Source organism: Rhincodon typus, chromosome 16 (genome assembly GCF_021869965.1).
Source record: "Rhincodon typus isolate 14 chromosome 16, sRhiTyp1.1, whole genome shotgun sequence".
Taxonomy (NCBI): domain Eukaryota; kingdom Metazoa; phylum Chordata; class Chondrichthyes; order Orectolobiformes; family Rhincodontidae; genus Rhincodon; species Rhincodon typus.
Window position 1 is genome coordinate 59,451,637 of NC_063347.1, and position 17,507 is coordinate 59,469,143.

At 41.5% G+C, this 17,507-nt stretch overlaps 1 protein-coding gene across 6 annotated transcripts in view; it reads right to left on the bottom strand.

Annotated features, from left to right (window-relative positions):
• Positions 1-17,507, bottom strand: part of rad18 (RAD18 E3 ubiquitin protein ligase) — a 219,534-nt gene that overhangs the window by 78,158 nt on the left and 123,869 nt on the right. The window contains exon 8 of one of the 6 annotated variants that reach the window (XM_048606425.1): positions 3,302-3,705. The exons of 4 other annotated variants lie outside the window; for them this stretch is intronic. In XM_048606425.1, the coding sequence (XP_048462382.1) occupies positions 3,573-3,705 (133 nt within the window). In that variant the 3' untranslated portion in view covers positions 3,302-3,572. Of the gene's footprint in view, positions 1-3,301; positions 3,706-17,041; positions 17,118-17,507 lie in introns of those variants that run through there. One more of the 6 variants, XM_048606427.1, reaches the window with a different exon arrangement.

Genomic DNA, 17,507 nt, shown 5'->3' on the forward strand with positions numbered 1-17,507 from the left:
GCAGAACTCCAGATTTCTGTGGATTGCTGCTAAAAATAGTAGGAGTATCTGACAGAACTGCAATTTAAGAAGGTGCTAATGACATCTGAAATTATGCCAAAAGGCTTTAGTCAATGCTTTGATATCTGCATACTTCTAATAACATTGAAGTGCTTGCTCTTCTTCACCAGAACTTTCAAATGCTCAAATACATGTAACAATTGGAACCAATATGACTCCAACACTAATTTCTGGTTGATGGCGAGTATCTAATGAAGTACTGAAAGGGGGACAGTGTGCAATGTGCCTCTTCTGGACATCTCAAAACACTCTACAGTCGAGGAAATATTGTTTGAAGAATTGTGTTATCTGAAGTATGGTGACCAGCCATATATGGCAAACTCACACTTACAGCCAAAACCACACAGTTACAGCAAAGGGGCAATGACCAGATACAAAATTAGAAAGTGCTGGAGAACCTTAGCAGGGCTGGTAGAAACTGTGGAGAAAGAAACAGAATTAATGTTTTTGAGTCCAATATGACGCTTGTTTGAAACTGAAGGCTGCTGGAAAAGTGGTGGGATTTGTCCTGTAGAAAAACAGAAGGGGATGGAGTAGGATGGTGGGGAGATGAGCAGGTAGAACGGATAGTAACGATGCTCCAGACCAAAAGCAAAAGTGAATGCTACTGGTTGCAGAGAAGACATATGGATGAAAAGTAAGTGTTAATGATATGTATTAATTGCAGAAAATAGATCAGTGTGCTGACAGCAAACCCATGCAAAGACGGTTTTGGGGTGGACGGGAGGCTTATCAAAATGGAAGACAGAGTTCCTGGTCTGTTGAACTCGATGTTGACTCCTGAAGGTAAAGTGGAAAATGAGGTGCCGTTCCCCTAGTTTCTGCTAGGCTTTTCTAGAACACTGCAGCAGGGCCAGGAACATTGGGGTCACTCTTGTAGACAGAGTGGAGGTGTTCTACAAAACGGTCACTGAGTCAGTTTAGTCTTCCCAATGTGGAGGAGATGCATTGTCAGCAGCGAATGTAGTGGGCTAGATTGAGTGAAGATCAAGTAAAGTGATGCTTCATCTGGAAGGTAAGTCTAGGGTCTTTGATACAGAGAGAGGAAATAAAGGTGCAAGCATTACACCTTCAATGATTGCATGGGAAGTTGCCATGAGGGGTGGTATTATAGGAAGGATATTATTAAGCTAGAGAGGGTACAGAAGAGATATACCAAGATGCTGCCGGGTATAGAAGTTTTGAGTTAATAAAAAAAAGGCTGGATAGACTTGGACCTTTTTCACTGGAGCGTAGGAGGTTGAGAGGTGACCTGACAGAAGTTTATAAAATCATGAGGGGTAAAGATAAGGTTAATGGTAGGTGTCTTCTCCTTAGGATGAGGGATTTCAAGACTAGGGGACATATATTTAAAGTGCGAGGAGAGAGATTTAAAAAAGACATGAGGGGCAAATTCTTTACACAGTGTTGGTTCGCGTGCGGAATGAACTACCTGAGGAAGGTGGCGGATGCGGGCACAGTTACAACGTTTAAAAGATAAGCACATGAATAGGAAAAATTTGGAGGGATAGGGGCCAGGAGCAGGCAGCTGGGACTTCTTTATCCATTTTTTTTTCTTTATTCATTAACGGGATGAGAATGTCGTTGGCTGGGCAGCATTTATTGTCCATCCCTAATTGCCCGGAGATCAGTTAAGAGTCAACCGCATTGCTGTGGGTCTGGAATCACATGTAGGCCAGACCAAGTAAGGATGGTAATTTCCTTCCCTAAAGGACTTTAGTGAGCCAGTGGGTTTTTCCGACAATTGACAATAGATTCATGGTCATCATTAGACTCTTAATCCCAAATATTTTATTGAATTTATATTCCACCAGCTGCCGTGGCAGGATTCAAACCCGGGTCCCCAGAATTTTATCCAGGTCTCTGGATTAACAGTCCAGCAATCATACCACTAGGCCATTGCCTCCCCTTTGGGATTGTGCTCAGCACGGACCAGTTGGACCAAAGGGTTTGTTTCTGTGTTGTGTGACTCTATAAAGTTGGAATGGGTAAGGATATCAAGGAGGCTCCCTATGGAATATTGACAGGAGAGATGAAGATGAGAAGATGTGTTTGGTGGTGGCAAGCTGCTGGGCGTGGTGAAAATGGCTGAAGATGATCCTTCCAATGTGGAAATTGGTGGGACAGGTCAGTTAATTTCATTGTAATATTGGTTGAAGAGTAAATATGGCCATGATGCTGGAAATAACGCCTCTGCTTTTTTTGTTCATAAGTGACATAGGGTCAATTTTCTGAAAGGGAAGACAGCTTTTGTTTTTCTCCTATTGAAAAGGCAAAACCCCCAACAACATTTTGCAAGTTGTTTGAATGGGTCGATGCAGAGTAACATTTCCTAGTTTCTTTGAACTATGCTGCCTAATGCTTGAGACAAAAACACTTAAAATAAAATAAATGCTATGGTTTGAATCCTTGTCACAAAGTTATATTACTGATTATATGCAAACACCACGATTAGCATGTTTTGCAAAACATTACAATAGCAAAGCATTACAATAAAATAGTATGAATGTGAGCTGATGTGACATTGCCTGAAGCATACTGAAATCTTAAAGTCACACAGGCTTCCTGACCACAAACCAATACTCTATTCAGCATATATGTCCACATCTAGGCTGCTGCATTCATTAGAAATCTTCCCATTTTTCTAGCAATAAGCAGAACGTCTAAAATGGGAAGGCACTGCTAGTCACCAACTGGATGAGTGTCTTGGTCGTGCAACTTTGGGGAGCAGACATTTACTCTGTGTACAAGCATGTACGACAGCGTTTCCCAAACCTTTTCCCATTTTAAGGCTTGAAAACTGTCACGACTCCTCAGTGAGAACTGAGAGTGCAGGGTTTGCAGGGACCGACAACAGGAACCTCTTCAAGCAGGAGTACAACTCTCCTAACATGGTCAGAGCTCCATGAAGGTAACTGTTGCGTCAGAGCTCAAGACTCATAGCTTGTGATCCCACATGGGTCCATTTTAGGAGGCCTTGGTGTAAGGGCCTGAAGATGTTATTGCTAAGAAGCGCCTTAATTATCACCTAATATGATGGGCTTGAGGCGAGAGCAGATTAGGATAAGGAATAGGCCAACCCATCTGGGTTTTCCTCACAATATCTTATTAATGTAAGTTGGACATAGTTGCTATAATGCAGTAAATTATGTCATTTAGATAAGATCCTCTTCTCTTCAGAGTATCAAGTGGTTTTCCTCGACTACACTAGACCAAGCAGGCTTTATACATTTCGACCAATAAAAAAAAATGTTGGCGGCCAATTTAACAAACAGCTCATACTACATAAATGAGCAGAGGTGAGGATTTATGGTGACAACGTGGTAACAAGTGATTGGAATCTATTTAGCTGCCTCCTACACACCGGCAGGAGATTTGATTAGGAAGGCAGCTTGAGCAGACAGTCAGAAGTTCCTACAGAAGAGAACCTTGTGGATCCTCCACGGTAGAATTTATATTCCATGGTATGAAGCATTTCAGACCTGGTAAGAGAGTGCAGCAGCAAGAATGACTTAGGAAGCCCATGGAGTTGAAGAATTGTTGACATGAAGGCAGTTGCAGGTTACATTTGATGCCAAGGATCTGTATGAATGATCCAGAGTACAGATGGAGAGCATACGAACATTGGAGGCTTCGCAAGTACAGCTGGTGGGCAAGGAGAAAACATTTTTCTTTTAGAGTCATAGAGATGTACAGCACAGAAACAGAGCCTTTGGTTCAATTCATCCACGCCGATCAGATGTCCTAAACAAATCCAGTCCCATTTGGCAGCATTTGGCCCATTTCACTCTAAACCCTTCCTATTCATATACACATCCAGATGCCTCTTAAATGTTATAGTTGTACCAGCCTCCACCACTTCCTCTGGCAATTCATTCCATATTACGTCACTCCTCAGCTTTTAATGCTCCAGGGAAAATAGCCCAGCCCATTCAGCCTCTCCCTATAGCTCAAACCCTCCAGCCCTCGTAAATCTTTTCTGAACCCTTTCAAGTTTCACAACATCCTTCTGATAGCAGGGGAGACCAGAATTGCACACTATATTCCAAAATGGCCTAGCCAATGTCCTGTACAGCTGCAACATGACCTCCTAACTCCTATACTCGATGCACTGACCAATAAAGGCAAGCATACCAGATGCCTGCTCCACTATCCTATCTACCTGCGACTTCACTTTCAAGGAACTATGAACATGCATTCCAAGGTCTTTTTATTCAGCAACACTCCCCAGGATCTTACTATTAAGTGGAGAAGTCCTACCCTGATTTGCATTTCCAAAATGAAGCACCTCACGCTGACCTAAATTAAACTCTATTCTGCCACTCCTCAGCCCATTGGCCCATCTGATTAAGATCTCATTGTACTCTGAGGTGACCTTCTTCGTCATCCACTACATTTCCAATTCTGGTGTCATCTGCAAACATACTTAACCATACCTCCTATGTTCACATCCAAATCATTCATGTAAATGATGAAAAGCAGTGGATCCAGCACCAAAACTTGTGGCACACCACTGGTCACAGGCCTCCAGTCTGAAAAACAATCCTCGACCACCAGCCTCAGTCTTTACTTTTGAGCCAGTTCAGTATCCAAATGGCTGGTTCTCCATGTATTCCATGTGATCTAACCTTGCTAACCAGTCTACCAAGAGGAACATTGTTGAGCGCCTTACTGAAGTCCGTACAGATCATGCCCTCCGCTAACCTTATCAATCCTCTTCGTCACTTCTCCAGAAAACTCAAAAAAATTAGTGAGACACGATTTCCCACACACAAAGTCATGTTGACTATCCCTAATCAGTCCTTGCCTTTCCAAATACATGTAAATTCTGTCCCTCAGGATTCCCTCCAACAACGTACCCACCACCGATGTCAGGCTCACTGGTCTGTGATTCCCTGGCTTTTCCTTACCACCTTTCTTAAATAGTGGCACCACATTAGCCAACCTCCAGTATTCCAGCACTTCACCTGTGGCTATCAATGATACAAATATCTCAGCAAAGGGCTCAGTAATCACTTCTCTAGCCTCCCATGGAATTACAGGGTACACCTGATCAGGTCCCGGGAATTTATCACCTTTATGCGTTTGAAGCCATCCAGCACCTCCTCCTCTGTAATATGGGCATTTTTCAACATGTCACTATTTATTTCCCTACGTCTTTATCTTCAATATTCTTCTCCACAGTAAACAGTGACGCAAAATATTCATTTAGTATCCCCCCCCATCTCCTGCGGTTCCACACATAGACAGCCTTGCTGATCTTTAAGGAGCCCTATTCTCTCCCTAGTTACCTTAACGTATTTGTAGAATCCCTTCGGATTCTCCTTAATCCCATTTGCCAAAGCTATCTCATGTCCCATTTTTGACCTCCTGATTTCCCTCTTAAGTATATCCCTACTGCCTTTATACTCTTTTAGGGATTCACTCGATCCCTGCTGTCTATACCTGACATATGCTTCCTTCTCTTCTTAACCAAAATCTCAATTTCCCTAGTCATCCAGCATTCCCTACACCCACCAGCTTGCCCTTCACCCTAACAGGAACATAGTGTCTCTGGACTCTCGTTATCTCATTTTTGAAGGCTTCCCATTTTCCAGTGGTCCCTTTACCTGCAAACACCTGCCCCCCAATCAACTCTTGAAAGTTCTTGCTAATAATGTCAAAATTGGCCTTCCTCCAATTTAGAACTTTAACTTTTAGATCCAGTCTATCTTTTCCATCACAATTTTAAAACAGTAGAATTATGATCACTGGCCCCAAAGTTCTCCCCCACTGACACCGCAGTCACCTGCCCTGCCTTATTTCCCAACAGTAGGTCATGTTTTGCACTGAAAAAAGTGGCATATTTTACAAACCCAGGAAGCTCAAGGCAAGGTTACAGTAAGGTAAAGTAAGGGCAACTTAAAACTAGGTCACAGATACAGAAAATTACAAATCCAAAATTCAAGTGATAGAGAAGCCTAAGCAGAAAAAGTCTAAGAGAAGTAGTAAATTAGGAGACTTCCGAGGCTGGGTTATTTGTTGGAGATCCATTACTTAACCATCGGCAAAGTCCAGAAGCATTTATTTAAACAGTATCCATGCAAGGAAAAAACGAAATGAAAGAAAATGAGTTATTACTTAGAGCTGAAGAAAATAGGAATCAAAGAAAATTCCAGAGATTATTTTTGTCACTGGGCATTTCATTAATTTTAAGCTTGATAGGGGTGAGTGTCAATATATATTCAGATAATATACCAATTGTTGAAGAAACACAAATTACAGCCTCCACCAGAACAACTACATGGCTCAGGAGGTACTCACGACTAAAACTATGCTACTTACACCACCGTGACTCAACGGTGTCACAGAATTTATGCATACTTCACAATCATGAATTGTTATTATCACAAAGGAATGTGCACCTTGTCATTAACCTGCTTCAGAAGTTCGCAGAGGTTAAACAGCAAAAGATAAAGAGCTCCTTTGAACACGAGTACCCTACGTTATTCAATGGATTACAGAGGCTCAACACAAAAGCTTAGTTAAAATATCCAAAAGTAGCGTTTTCATGGACCTTGATGCAAACAGTCGATTCAGGCAGGAGCCATTGTATGAGCAATCAAGGCTGCTAAGCACATTTGTAACTGCATTTGAGGGGTTTGGCTTCATCAATTTGGGATTGTTCTACACCAGAGATTATTCGATACAGTATGTCTAATAGCCATCATATACACATGGCTGATATATGGCCAAAAGGACAAGGAGCAAGATGCATGTAGTCATAAAATGCCAAAGGACTCAGCCTTCAGGACTGGAGTGAATTCACCATGGAGCCTATTTACTTCTTGTGGCTCATGGCTCAAAGTGATGAAGTAATAGCAGATCCACAGCAAACTGGCAAGGAGTCTCCTACTCTGACACAAGTTCATGATCTGCAAACACTTGTTTTTTTTTTAAAGGGATGACAAACATTTCCATCATCTGGCAACTACAACTGAACCCTTGAGATGCAAGGATGGTTTGGAAACTACATTGGAAGGAGACTTTTCAAAAGATCAAGGATGTACAGAAGTCCATGGATGGCCATCCCAATAGAATTCATCCTTTTAACATGCTTCAGCTCGAGGCTTGGGAGCAGTCAGACAAGTGTTGGAAACCTGTGTACTATCCATTGAGGGTACTGTCAGATACAGAGATAGGGTATACATTAAAAGAAAAGCAGGCTGTCTCCGAGCTTGCAAATACTTTGCAGAAGATATCCTTGCCCTGAACATACTCAGAGAGGCATAACACCACCACTGGCCTCCCTGCTCGATGAGATTTAGCAAGGGTATACCCCCATGTGACTTCGCTTTATGAGGTTTACCTATAAAATGTTATATGTACAGGCTGATCATGGCAGATGCATTTTCCAGAGTGATGGTCAATGGCCTTACCAGGCATGATATTGAGGTCGTTCATGACAATGACTCATATAGTCATTCCACGGTGGCACTGTGACAAGGAAGACACCACAGAATCAATCAAATATGAAAGGAGCAAAGAAGACACCAAGAATGTTTCACCATTCACCAATATTGTGTTGAAGGTCATCCATGAAAACCTAATTTGAGTTTCAAAACAGTTTCATGATTGTAGGCAACTGACTGGTGTACGATGAAAGGCTGGCCATTCCAGTTCACTGCAGGAAGAAAAGCTCGATAAGATACACCAGGGACACTTGGAGACTTGACACAATCCACTACTTAGAAACTTCTGATTTACTCCATATTCATGATTGTGATTTCCAGCTTAACAGTTCCACTGCTGCCCTCGTCTCATGCTTCTGTATGTTATTTACAAGATTTGTGAAACTGAAGTATCTTTGACGGCTGTTTCATACCTTGCAGCTCCAAACATATTGCTAGTCTCTTCACACTATGGCTGTAGTGCACCTATCTAGGGTGTTTGATGACTCATTCCTATGTAATTTTTCCCACAAAACAAATAGTCGTTTCATACCTTCCAGCCTCTCTCCTGCTTTGTTCATTTACATATGGTTAATCTTCTCCATTCATCTCTGAACTCTACACTTTGTTATTTACCAACTTCCTTCAGATTACATACCCTCACTTATCAAAACTTAAAAACTTGAATCTCAACATCTTGGTTGGAGAGTAAAAGTCTCATTCTTTCGTGTTATTCAAAAGCACGGTTTTTATATGTATCTTACAAGTGTAAGCTAAATGTGAGCTTTGCTGCTATCAGTAATTCATCTGTAAATAGATTCATGATCTTCAATGACTTCAAATAGATCTCCAACATCTTCTCCATTAAAACCACTACCTTCTGGTCTACTGACTTTGACTCCTTACTAAACCCAAAAACACAGGTAAAGTTTTTTATCAGGTTCCCAAGATGAAAAAAAATGTCATTATCTGATGAGTCTACTCTTTGACCTCGTTATTTCTTTAGCGACCTTTCTTGTTTCCCACCTGTTTATTAACACAATGGTCAGCCTTTGTTTCTTATAAATGGTGAACGTGGATCCCTCTGCTTCTCCCCGAGTCTGTGTGGGCTTCCTCCGGGTGCTCTGGTTTCCTCCCACAGTCCAAAGATCTGCAGGCTAAGTGGATTGGCCGTGTTAAATTGCCTGTAGTGTTCAGGGATGTGTAGATTAGGTGGGTTATGGAGGATGGGTCTGTGTGGGAAGCTCCGAGAGTCAGTGTGGGCTTGTTCGGCTGCCTGTTTCCACAGTGTAGGGATTCTATAATTCTCCATGATTCTATGATCTATGATACGTCTCATTCTTCACTTGAACCCCAGCACCAATCTGTTACTGAAGCAGTAAAACATCCTAAGTCTAACATCCTGAGTCTAACGAAATAAATTTTGACATTCAGTCATCTAAGGAGCTATTAGGAAAGGTAGCCAAAAGGTTGGTTAAAGAGGTAGGTTTTAAGGAGCATTTAAAGGAGGAGAGGTAGGCAGAGATATGTTTTCGTTTATGGTGAGAATTTCAGAGCTTAGGATCCAAGGCAGCTGAAAGCTTGGTTGACAATGATGGAGTTATTAAAACTGGGGTTATAAAGGAAGCCAGAACTGGAGAAACAGAAATCTCTGATTGTTGGACTGAAGAAGACAACAAGATATACCAGAGTAAGCCTAAAGAGTGATTTTAAAACCAGGATGTGGCGATGGTCTGCTGGGAACAGTGAAGGTGAGAAAATGAATGGGCCTGAAAGGCAGTGTCGCGTCTTCAGTGTTATTGCAGAAGAATTGACAGGGCCCACAGCCTTTGCTTTATCCAGTGTCTTAAAATCCAATATAGGTCAGGAATGACAGGAGTGATAGACAGGCAGGATTTAATATGGAATAGGGGCCTAACCCACGAACACTTCAAATTTAAAATCTTTCCTTGAACTTGCCCGTTCATATCTCAGTGATCTCCATCAAACTTTAAAAGACTCCCTCACCGCTCATCAGATAAATTTGCCATGGAATAACAGCAAAAGAATTTTAAAAGAGCGGTAGCTTTTGGAAGGTCAGAGATGTGAAGCTGACTATCAGAGCAGTGAACTGCTCATTGGCAGGGAATGAAATCTTGGACGTCCTAATACTATAAGCAGTTTAGAAGTGTACTGAGCAATGCATCTACCCACAAGACTCAAAAGGAATTTGACATTTTAGGAGAAGGCTAATACTGATAGGCATTATACAGATGCATAATAAGAAAGAAAGGCAAATTACTTCACTACTAAAACTGTAACTTTAGACCATAACTAGTTATCATTTGACAAAATGAATGTGTGCAAAGTAAACTTATATCTTAAGTTACCAGAAATTCATATAAAACTAGAAGGCTTTGGAAGCAGTACTAAGCACTATCCATCCTGTGTGTTTTACTGAAGTCTATTGGTAAATATTTATTGTAACAATTACCCTCTTAAGGAATGCTATTCATAGAAAAACAGAAGACAGGAGCAGGAGGCGGCCATTCGGCCCTTCGAGCCTGCACAAGCATTCTTCACGATCATGGCTGATTGTCCAACTCAACGGCCTAATCTTGCTTTCTCATCATAACCTTTGATCCCATTCTCCCCAAGTGCTATATCAAGCCGCCTCTAGAATACATTTGATGTTTTGGTATCAACTACGTCCTGCGGTAATGAATTCCACAAGCTTACCAGTCTTTGGGTGAAGAAATGGCTCCTCATCTCTGTCCAAAATCGTCTACCTGGAATCCTCATACTGTGACCCCTGGTTCTGGACACACCCACCATCAGGAACATCCTCCCTGCATCTACCCTGTCTAGTCCTGTTAGAATTTTATTAGTCTGAGAACCCTCCCTCATTCAACTGAACTCTAGTGAAAACAAATCTAACGTAGTCAATCTCTCCTCATACGTCAGACCCGCCAATCCCAGAATCAGCATGGTAAACCTCCTTCGAGGGCAAGAGCATCCTTCCTCAGAAAAGGAGACTAAAGATGCACAGTGTTCTAGGTGTGATGTCAAATTTGCAAATTGTTAAGACGCCAGCTGATGGCAACACTAGCCACGTCTGATCCCAGAATGAAACCAGGCTTTATAGACCATGTATTCAATACCTACAGTTGATCATTGAAGCACTTCCACATGGGGCTGCAGACATTCTTTAACAACAGAACATAAGTACATTACACAAAAGAAAAACAAACTAACTACACCAAACTCTCTCTCTATATATATCTATATATATTTAGAAAGACACAAACATCAAAATGAATTTTCGACCTGTTCCTCAATACCAGATGTTATAGAGACTCGATTTGTTTGTTTCCTCAGCTTTTAAAATCTTTGCCCAACTGAGGATTTTCAGTTTTTTTTGAGCTGCAAAGACAATCCTAGGGTTCCTTTCTGAAGCTGATAGCAAAATATTTTCACAATTCTAATGGTCGAACCTTTTTCAGTTCTAACTCAGTTCAGACTTAAGTCAAGCTGATCAAGTCTAACAGCCACTGGATTGCAACAGTATTGAAAGATCAGTGGTCAGTGAGATGGGGTGCAAGACTGGATAGAGTCCCTGTGGGGAGATTTAGTATTATCTATGCGTGGGCACGGGAAGGACACAGCAATTAAGCTGCTCAATTCCAGGTACCGACAACATCTATATCTTGGTGCAGACAATAGATTCTTTGCTCTAAGACTGGAACCTCTGCAGATGAAATGACTTTGTTCAGCCAGACACATCCAGTTGCGACGAACACCGTCACTGACTGTATGAAGCCGCTAACCATGCAACTTGCAAAGCAGCATACATTCTGTATTGCATGACTCAAGAAAACAGGTGAATTCTTCTGCAACTCAATATACAATGAAATTTGTTTGGAAAGAAAAGACAATAATAGCTCCAAGACCCACTGACTGATGTTTTTAATGCAAATTGAACGTTCTGGCACCAAGGGCCTTTTATCTGTCTACACACATAAATCTCACCTGTCTCCAATATTCTCCTCTTGCAAGAAATTAAGCTTTAAAGCTTCACTATTATTTTAACTGAAACCTCATTTGCTCGGACAAACTACTGCTGACAATCACTTCAGATGCGAGTTTTGATTAAAAAAACAAATACAAGCAATGAAAATACATAACCTACTTCTTAAATGTTCATAAAAACATCCTTGCTTACATCAGCTCTCAACTGAAGGAGAATACAAAATTGCCACAACTTCCTGTCCTAATTTAACTTATAATATTTTACAATTATAAAGCACCATCAACAGCCACATTTGCTCCTGTCCTCAGACAATGTCAGGGCATGCACACTTCCCAGCCCAGGTCACTAGTCAATTTTTCACAATCCTAATACTGGGGTACTAAGGCCAAATGTATTGCACCTACAGTGTTAGATTAGCTAACCTGGAATAATCAGGAGACAGTTCTTAGATCCTTCTTGGTTCATATAGCTTGGTTCCCCCCCCACACACACAGTCTCTCTCCTCCCCCGCAAAACAGACTCTCTGTCCTCCACTCACTCACACACACTCTCTCTCTCTTCCCTCTTCACTGTCTCTCTCTCTCTCTCTCACACACACACGTAAATCTATAGGGTGTATTTGGTGATACATCTTATTTTGTTCAAAAAGCACACTATTTATAGAAAGTCAATAAGGTGTTTCATATATTCCTACTTTAGAAATAAAACCAGACCGACTCCAAACCAAAACACAAACAGATTCTAAACAAGGTCTCATAGCTAACATGCACTGTATGACCTAAAACTGCACCTTATCTTTACACTGATAGTTCTCTCAGGACCGTGACTTGAAAGGAATTCGGCGATTTACATATACACATTAATCAATTAAAACCTTCTAACTGATTAAAGATTTAACAGCATCTTAGGTTTGTTTAGTTGATCCTCATCAATGGTGTGAACGTTTGACCTTTTACTTTTAAATTCTGTGTCTGATACTACCTCTCTCACTAACACCTAAAGGAGGACCAAGGCTCCGAAAGCTTGCGTTTTCAAATAAACCCATTGGACTATAACCTGGTGTCGTGTGATTTCTGACTCAATACCTAAATGGCAGAGACTGTCCTATGTATCTATTGCTTATCATTGTTCTATAAGCATCCCTGTTAAATAGGTCAGTCCCAAAATGATAGATGAACAAGCAGTGTCTCTAAGAACAGAAACAGGTCTCTTCTAAAGGATATATGGCCATTTTTGCAGAATGTCTGAGACTGTAAGCAGCTTATGTTACAGGATGCAGAAACAATATATCACGGATACTCTTTAGCATCAAGAATGCACTTTTAATTTGATCTTAATAGTTAGAGACGTGCATAGCTAATTGAAAATCATACCTTCATTCATGTATACAGCACTTTGCAGAAGTAGTTAAATCGATGACAGGAACATTTTTTTTCCCAAAGCCATGTCAAGAGTTATGTTTTAGTACAGAGCTCAGGTGTTGCTGAAAAAAGGTGACAACCTTTGTGAAGCATTTTGTTAAGTGCTCATCAGGATTTGAAAGAAATTCCAAGTCAAGGTTAAATAAAATAACATCCATACTGTGTGAGAGGAGAATGCTAATTGATTGGCAAGTGGATTGTGATTGGTAGAAGTGATACCATGGAGAATGTACCAGATACGCATGATTGACAGTTATCTGCCTGGCTTTGTTTAAATTATTAAATCAGGCAGGTTGACTCTGATTGGTCAAAGTGTTGCCTGAGAAATGAACCAGTGAATGGCTGTCACGCATTTTGGTAAGTTGAAACAGACACAGTACATATATGTGTTCTTTCTGCCTGCAAAGAACAAGTCCCTTGTGTATTAATAGAAGCACACCAGCTACCAGTACACACTAGTGCGCCACACTGCAAGCTCGAATGACAGTCCTAAATTAGTTATCAGTGTAACTCTTATACATTCAGGATTATCCAGCAAATGCTGTCAAATCGCTGATTCACATATAATGTTGAACACAGTGTTGCAGGCTTTGCAACAGGCTGGTAGTGAAAAGTTAGTACCTTGCTTGACACATACCGCTGGAGCAGTGTATTGTCTGGTGCAAACTATCCGTCTATGAGACATACAGCCTATATACCTGGCAGCACAACAGTATCATGTATATGAATTCTCATGCAGGTGTGAAGCTAGACATCAGATGTTAGCTATCTGCAACAACTCAGTTTGTCCCACTCCCCTAACCTGCCCCCATTACCCTGAAAGCTTTTCTTTGCCTTCATTTAATGTCCATTTTGCTTTGGAAAACCATGATTGTATCCACCTCCATTGCATTCTAAAGTAGTGTATTCCAGATTGTAGCCAACCACAATATGAAAGAGTTTCCGACAATGTCACCTTTGGTTGTTCGGCCATCCACCTTAATTCACTGTCCTCTTGTTCTTGGCCCTTTTGCTCATGATAACAATTCTTCTCTACGTACTCTGTTCAGCTCTCTCATTATTTTGAATATCTCTATCAAATCTGCTCTGAACTTTCTTTTCTCCAAGGGGAACAGCTTCAGTTTCTCTGTTCAATCCCGTACCTGAAATTCCTCATCACTCGAACCATTTTTGTAAATTTTTTCATCATCATCTCCAAAGCCTTCATTGTCCTTCCTAAAGTGTGTTACTCAGAACTGGACATGATATTCCAGTTGAAGCTCAATTAGTATCTGATGAAGGTTCACCATAACTCGCTCTTCTGGTCTCTGCTTCTATTTATAAAGTCAAGGATTCCAAATGCCTCGCTAAACAGGTTCTCCAACTTGCTCCGAGATAACAAGGTGTAGAGCTGGATGAACACAGCAGGCCAAGCAGCATCAGAGGAGCAGGAAAGCTGACGGTTCGGGTCTAAACCCTTCTTCAGAAATGGGGGAGGGGAAGGGGATTCCTCCAATTTGCTCTGCCAGCTTCCAGAATTAATTCAGTTCCCTATGGCTGCTCTGCCATTTCATAAGATCATGGCTGATCCTAATCCATTTTCCTACCTGACTATCATATCCCTCAGCTTCCCCAGAGATCAAAATTTGTGCTATAGCCATTGTATCTTACTTCACATAATCATATTTCATATTCAAGCATTAAAGCTTCTCTTTCTCTCTCATCTCTACTTTGTCACGTTAAAAATGTAGAACCATTGTGTTCTCAGGAACCATAATATCAATTGGCTTTGTAAGTTGTCGGAGTCTCTTAGGTTTTGTGGAGTTGACTCATGCTGTCTCACATCTGTAGGTATGATACACGAGGGACGAACAATACTACCCACTGACTGGCATGAACTTGATAATAATCTCTTCCACATATTTACTTCTGAAGGCAGTGCACAGCTGCACTGGATGAAATATGGTCAGATATAAAGGGTCAGCTGATATATATCAGAGCTAGCTGAAAACAGAACAGTATTATGATCAGACTACTTCATTCAATCTGAACAGTTGATCACTGCACAACATGAAGAACCCATTTCTCAATCATCATACTTCACTTTAATAGAAGGCGGACAAATACTTTGACGAGCGTTAAAGTATTAAACATCTCAAAATGCCATTTCTGGCCTTACCACATCCATCCTTAATTTTTCATGGTTCTGAGGAAAAATAATTGACCTGAAACTTGAACTCTGCTTTACTATAAGACCATAAGTCATAGGAGAAGTAGGCCATTCAGCCCATTGAGTCTGCTCTGCCATTCAATGAGATCATAACTGATCTGAAAACCCTCAACTCCACTTTCCTGCCTTTCCCCATAATCCTCAATTCCCTTACTAACTAAAAAAAAAAAACTCGGCCTTGAATATACTTAACAACACAGCCTTGACAGGCTGCCTTGGTGGCACGGTGGCACAGTGGCTCAGTGGTTAGCACTGCTGCCTCACAGCACCAGGGATCTGGGTTTGATTCCACCCTGAGGCGACTGTCTGTGCGCTCCGGTTTCCTCCCACAGTCTAAAGATGGTACAGGTTAGGTGGATTGGCCATGCTAAATTGCCCATAGTGTCTAGGGGTGTGTAAGTTAGGTAGATTAGCCATGGGAAATGCAGGGTTACAGGGAGAGAGTAGGGGGGGTGGGTCTCGGTGGGATGCTCTTCAGATGGCCTGTTTCCACACTGTAGGGACTCTGCGATATTCTATGATAGTTCTCTGCAATAAAGAATTCCTCAGAGAAGAAATTCCTCCCAATCTCTGTTTTGAACGTGTGACTTTATTCTGAGATTATACCCTCAGGTCCTGGACTTTCTCAGAAGAGGAAACAACCTGTCCAGTCATTCTGTCAGGTCCTCTAAGAATCAGTGTGTTTTAAGAAGGTCACCTCTCACTCTTCTTTATCCCAGTGACTGCAGGCCCAGTCTACTCAACCGTTCTTCATAAAGCTGTCCCTCCACACTTGGTATCGGCCTAGTGAAGATCCTCTGGACTGCCTCCAATGCCAGTATATCTTCCTTAAATGAGGAGCATGAAACTGTTCACAATATTCCAGCTGTGTTCTGACTTCTGCCTTGTATAGTTTTAGCAAAACCTCCCAACTGTTAATAAAACCAAGAACTGCCAATGCTGGAAATATAAACAAAAACAGAAATTTGCTGGAGAGACTCAACAGGTTTGGCAGCATCTGTGGACAGAAAGCAAAGTCAACATTTCAGTTCTGATGAAGGATCACCCACTACTTCCCCTTTGTCTGTCCTACTTGTTACCTTCTGAAAGAATTTTAGTAAAGTTGTCAGGCATGATTTCCCCTTCATGAAGCCATGCTTAATCATATTATACAATTCTAAATGCTGTTATTACATCATTTATAATAGATGCTCACATTTTCCCAGTAACAGACGTTAAGCTAACTGACCTACAGTTAAACCACGAATTGTTTTCTTCTCTTGCTAAATAAAGGTGTTACATTGGCAGCTTTCTAACCCTCTCAGATTTTCTAGAATCTAAGGATTGCTGGAAGCCTATTACCGGTGCAAACACTATCTCTGTGACTACGACTTTTAACATCCAAGGATGTATTCCATCTGGTCCAGGGGACTTATCTTGCTTTAGCTTCATTGGTTCCCCGAGCAGTTTATCTCCAGTGATAGTTAGTGCATTTATTTCTTCTCCTCCTTTTTCCCTTTGCATATTTAGTAATTTTGGGATGCTATTCTTATACTGTGAAGAATGACACAAAGTATTTATTCAACTCCTCCACCATTTCCTAGTTTCCCATTATTCTCTAAGGGGCCTATGATTACTTTGGTTTCTCTCTTCCTTTTTATGTATTTAAACAACTCTCGAAAGATGCTGCCTGACTTGCTGTAGTTCTGTTTCAATTTGCAGAATAAACATTTCAGTTTCATTGAACCGTAGTAATATCAGCTGATGCAACAGTCAGGCCTCAATGCTGCCAGGTTGAAGAGGAGGAAATCAGGACCAGTTCTTGCTGCTGTTTGCTATTTTGCAGGCCTTGCCTTTTCTGGAACTGCACACCGCTTGACAATGAGGCAAGTACTGGGTTGTAGTTCACGGTAACACTCCCTGTAGTTGAAGCATTTGCTGATTCTTAGTACCTGGATCTAAACGTGAAGAGCGGGCAAAGGATACTCTGAAAAAATCCCAACAAGACCCTGATGCAGACAGTAGAGAGAAGGAAACAAGAAAGTGATAGCTGGGGTAGATATGGGTTAGACTGCAGTATTAAAGCCATCATGAAGCATTTCAATTGCCGTATCACCTGACTATATGGTGCAGGGCCGGATGAACACAGCAGGCCAAGCAGCATCAGAGGAGCAGAAAGGCTGACGTTTCGGGCCTAGACCCTTCATCAGAAAAGGGGGAGGGGAAGGGGGTTCTGAAATAAATAGGGAGAGAATGGGAGGCGGATAGAAGATGGATAGAGGAGAGGATAGGTGGAGAGGAAACAAACAGGCCGAAGAGGCGGGGATGGGGCCAGTAAAGGTGAGTGTAGGTGGGGAGTGAGGGAGGGGATAGGTCAGTCCAGGGAGGACGGACAGGTC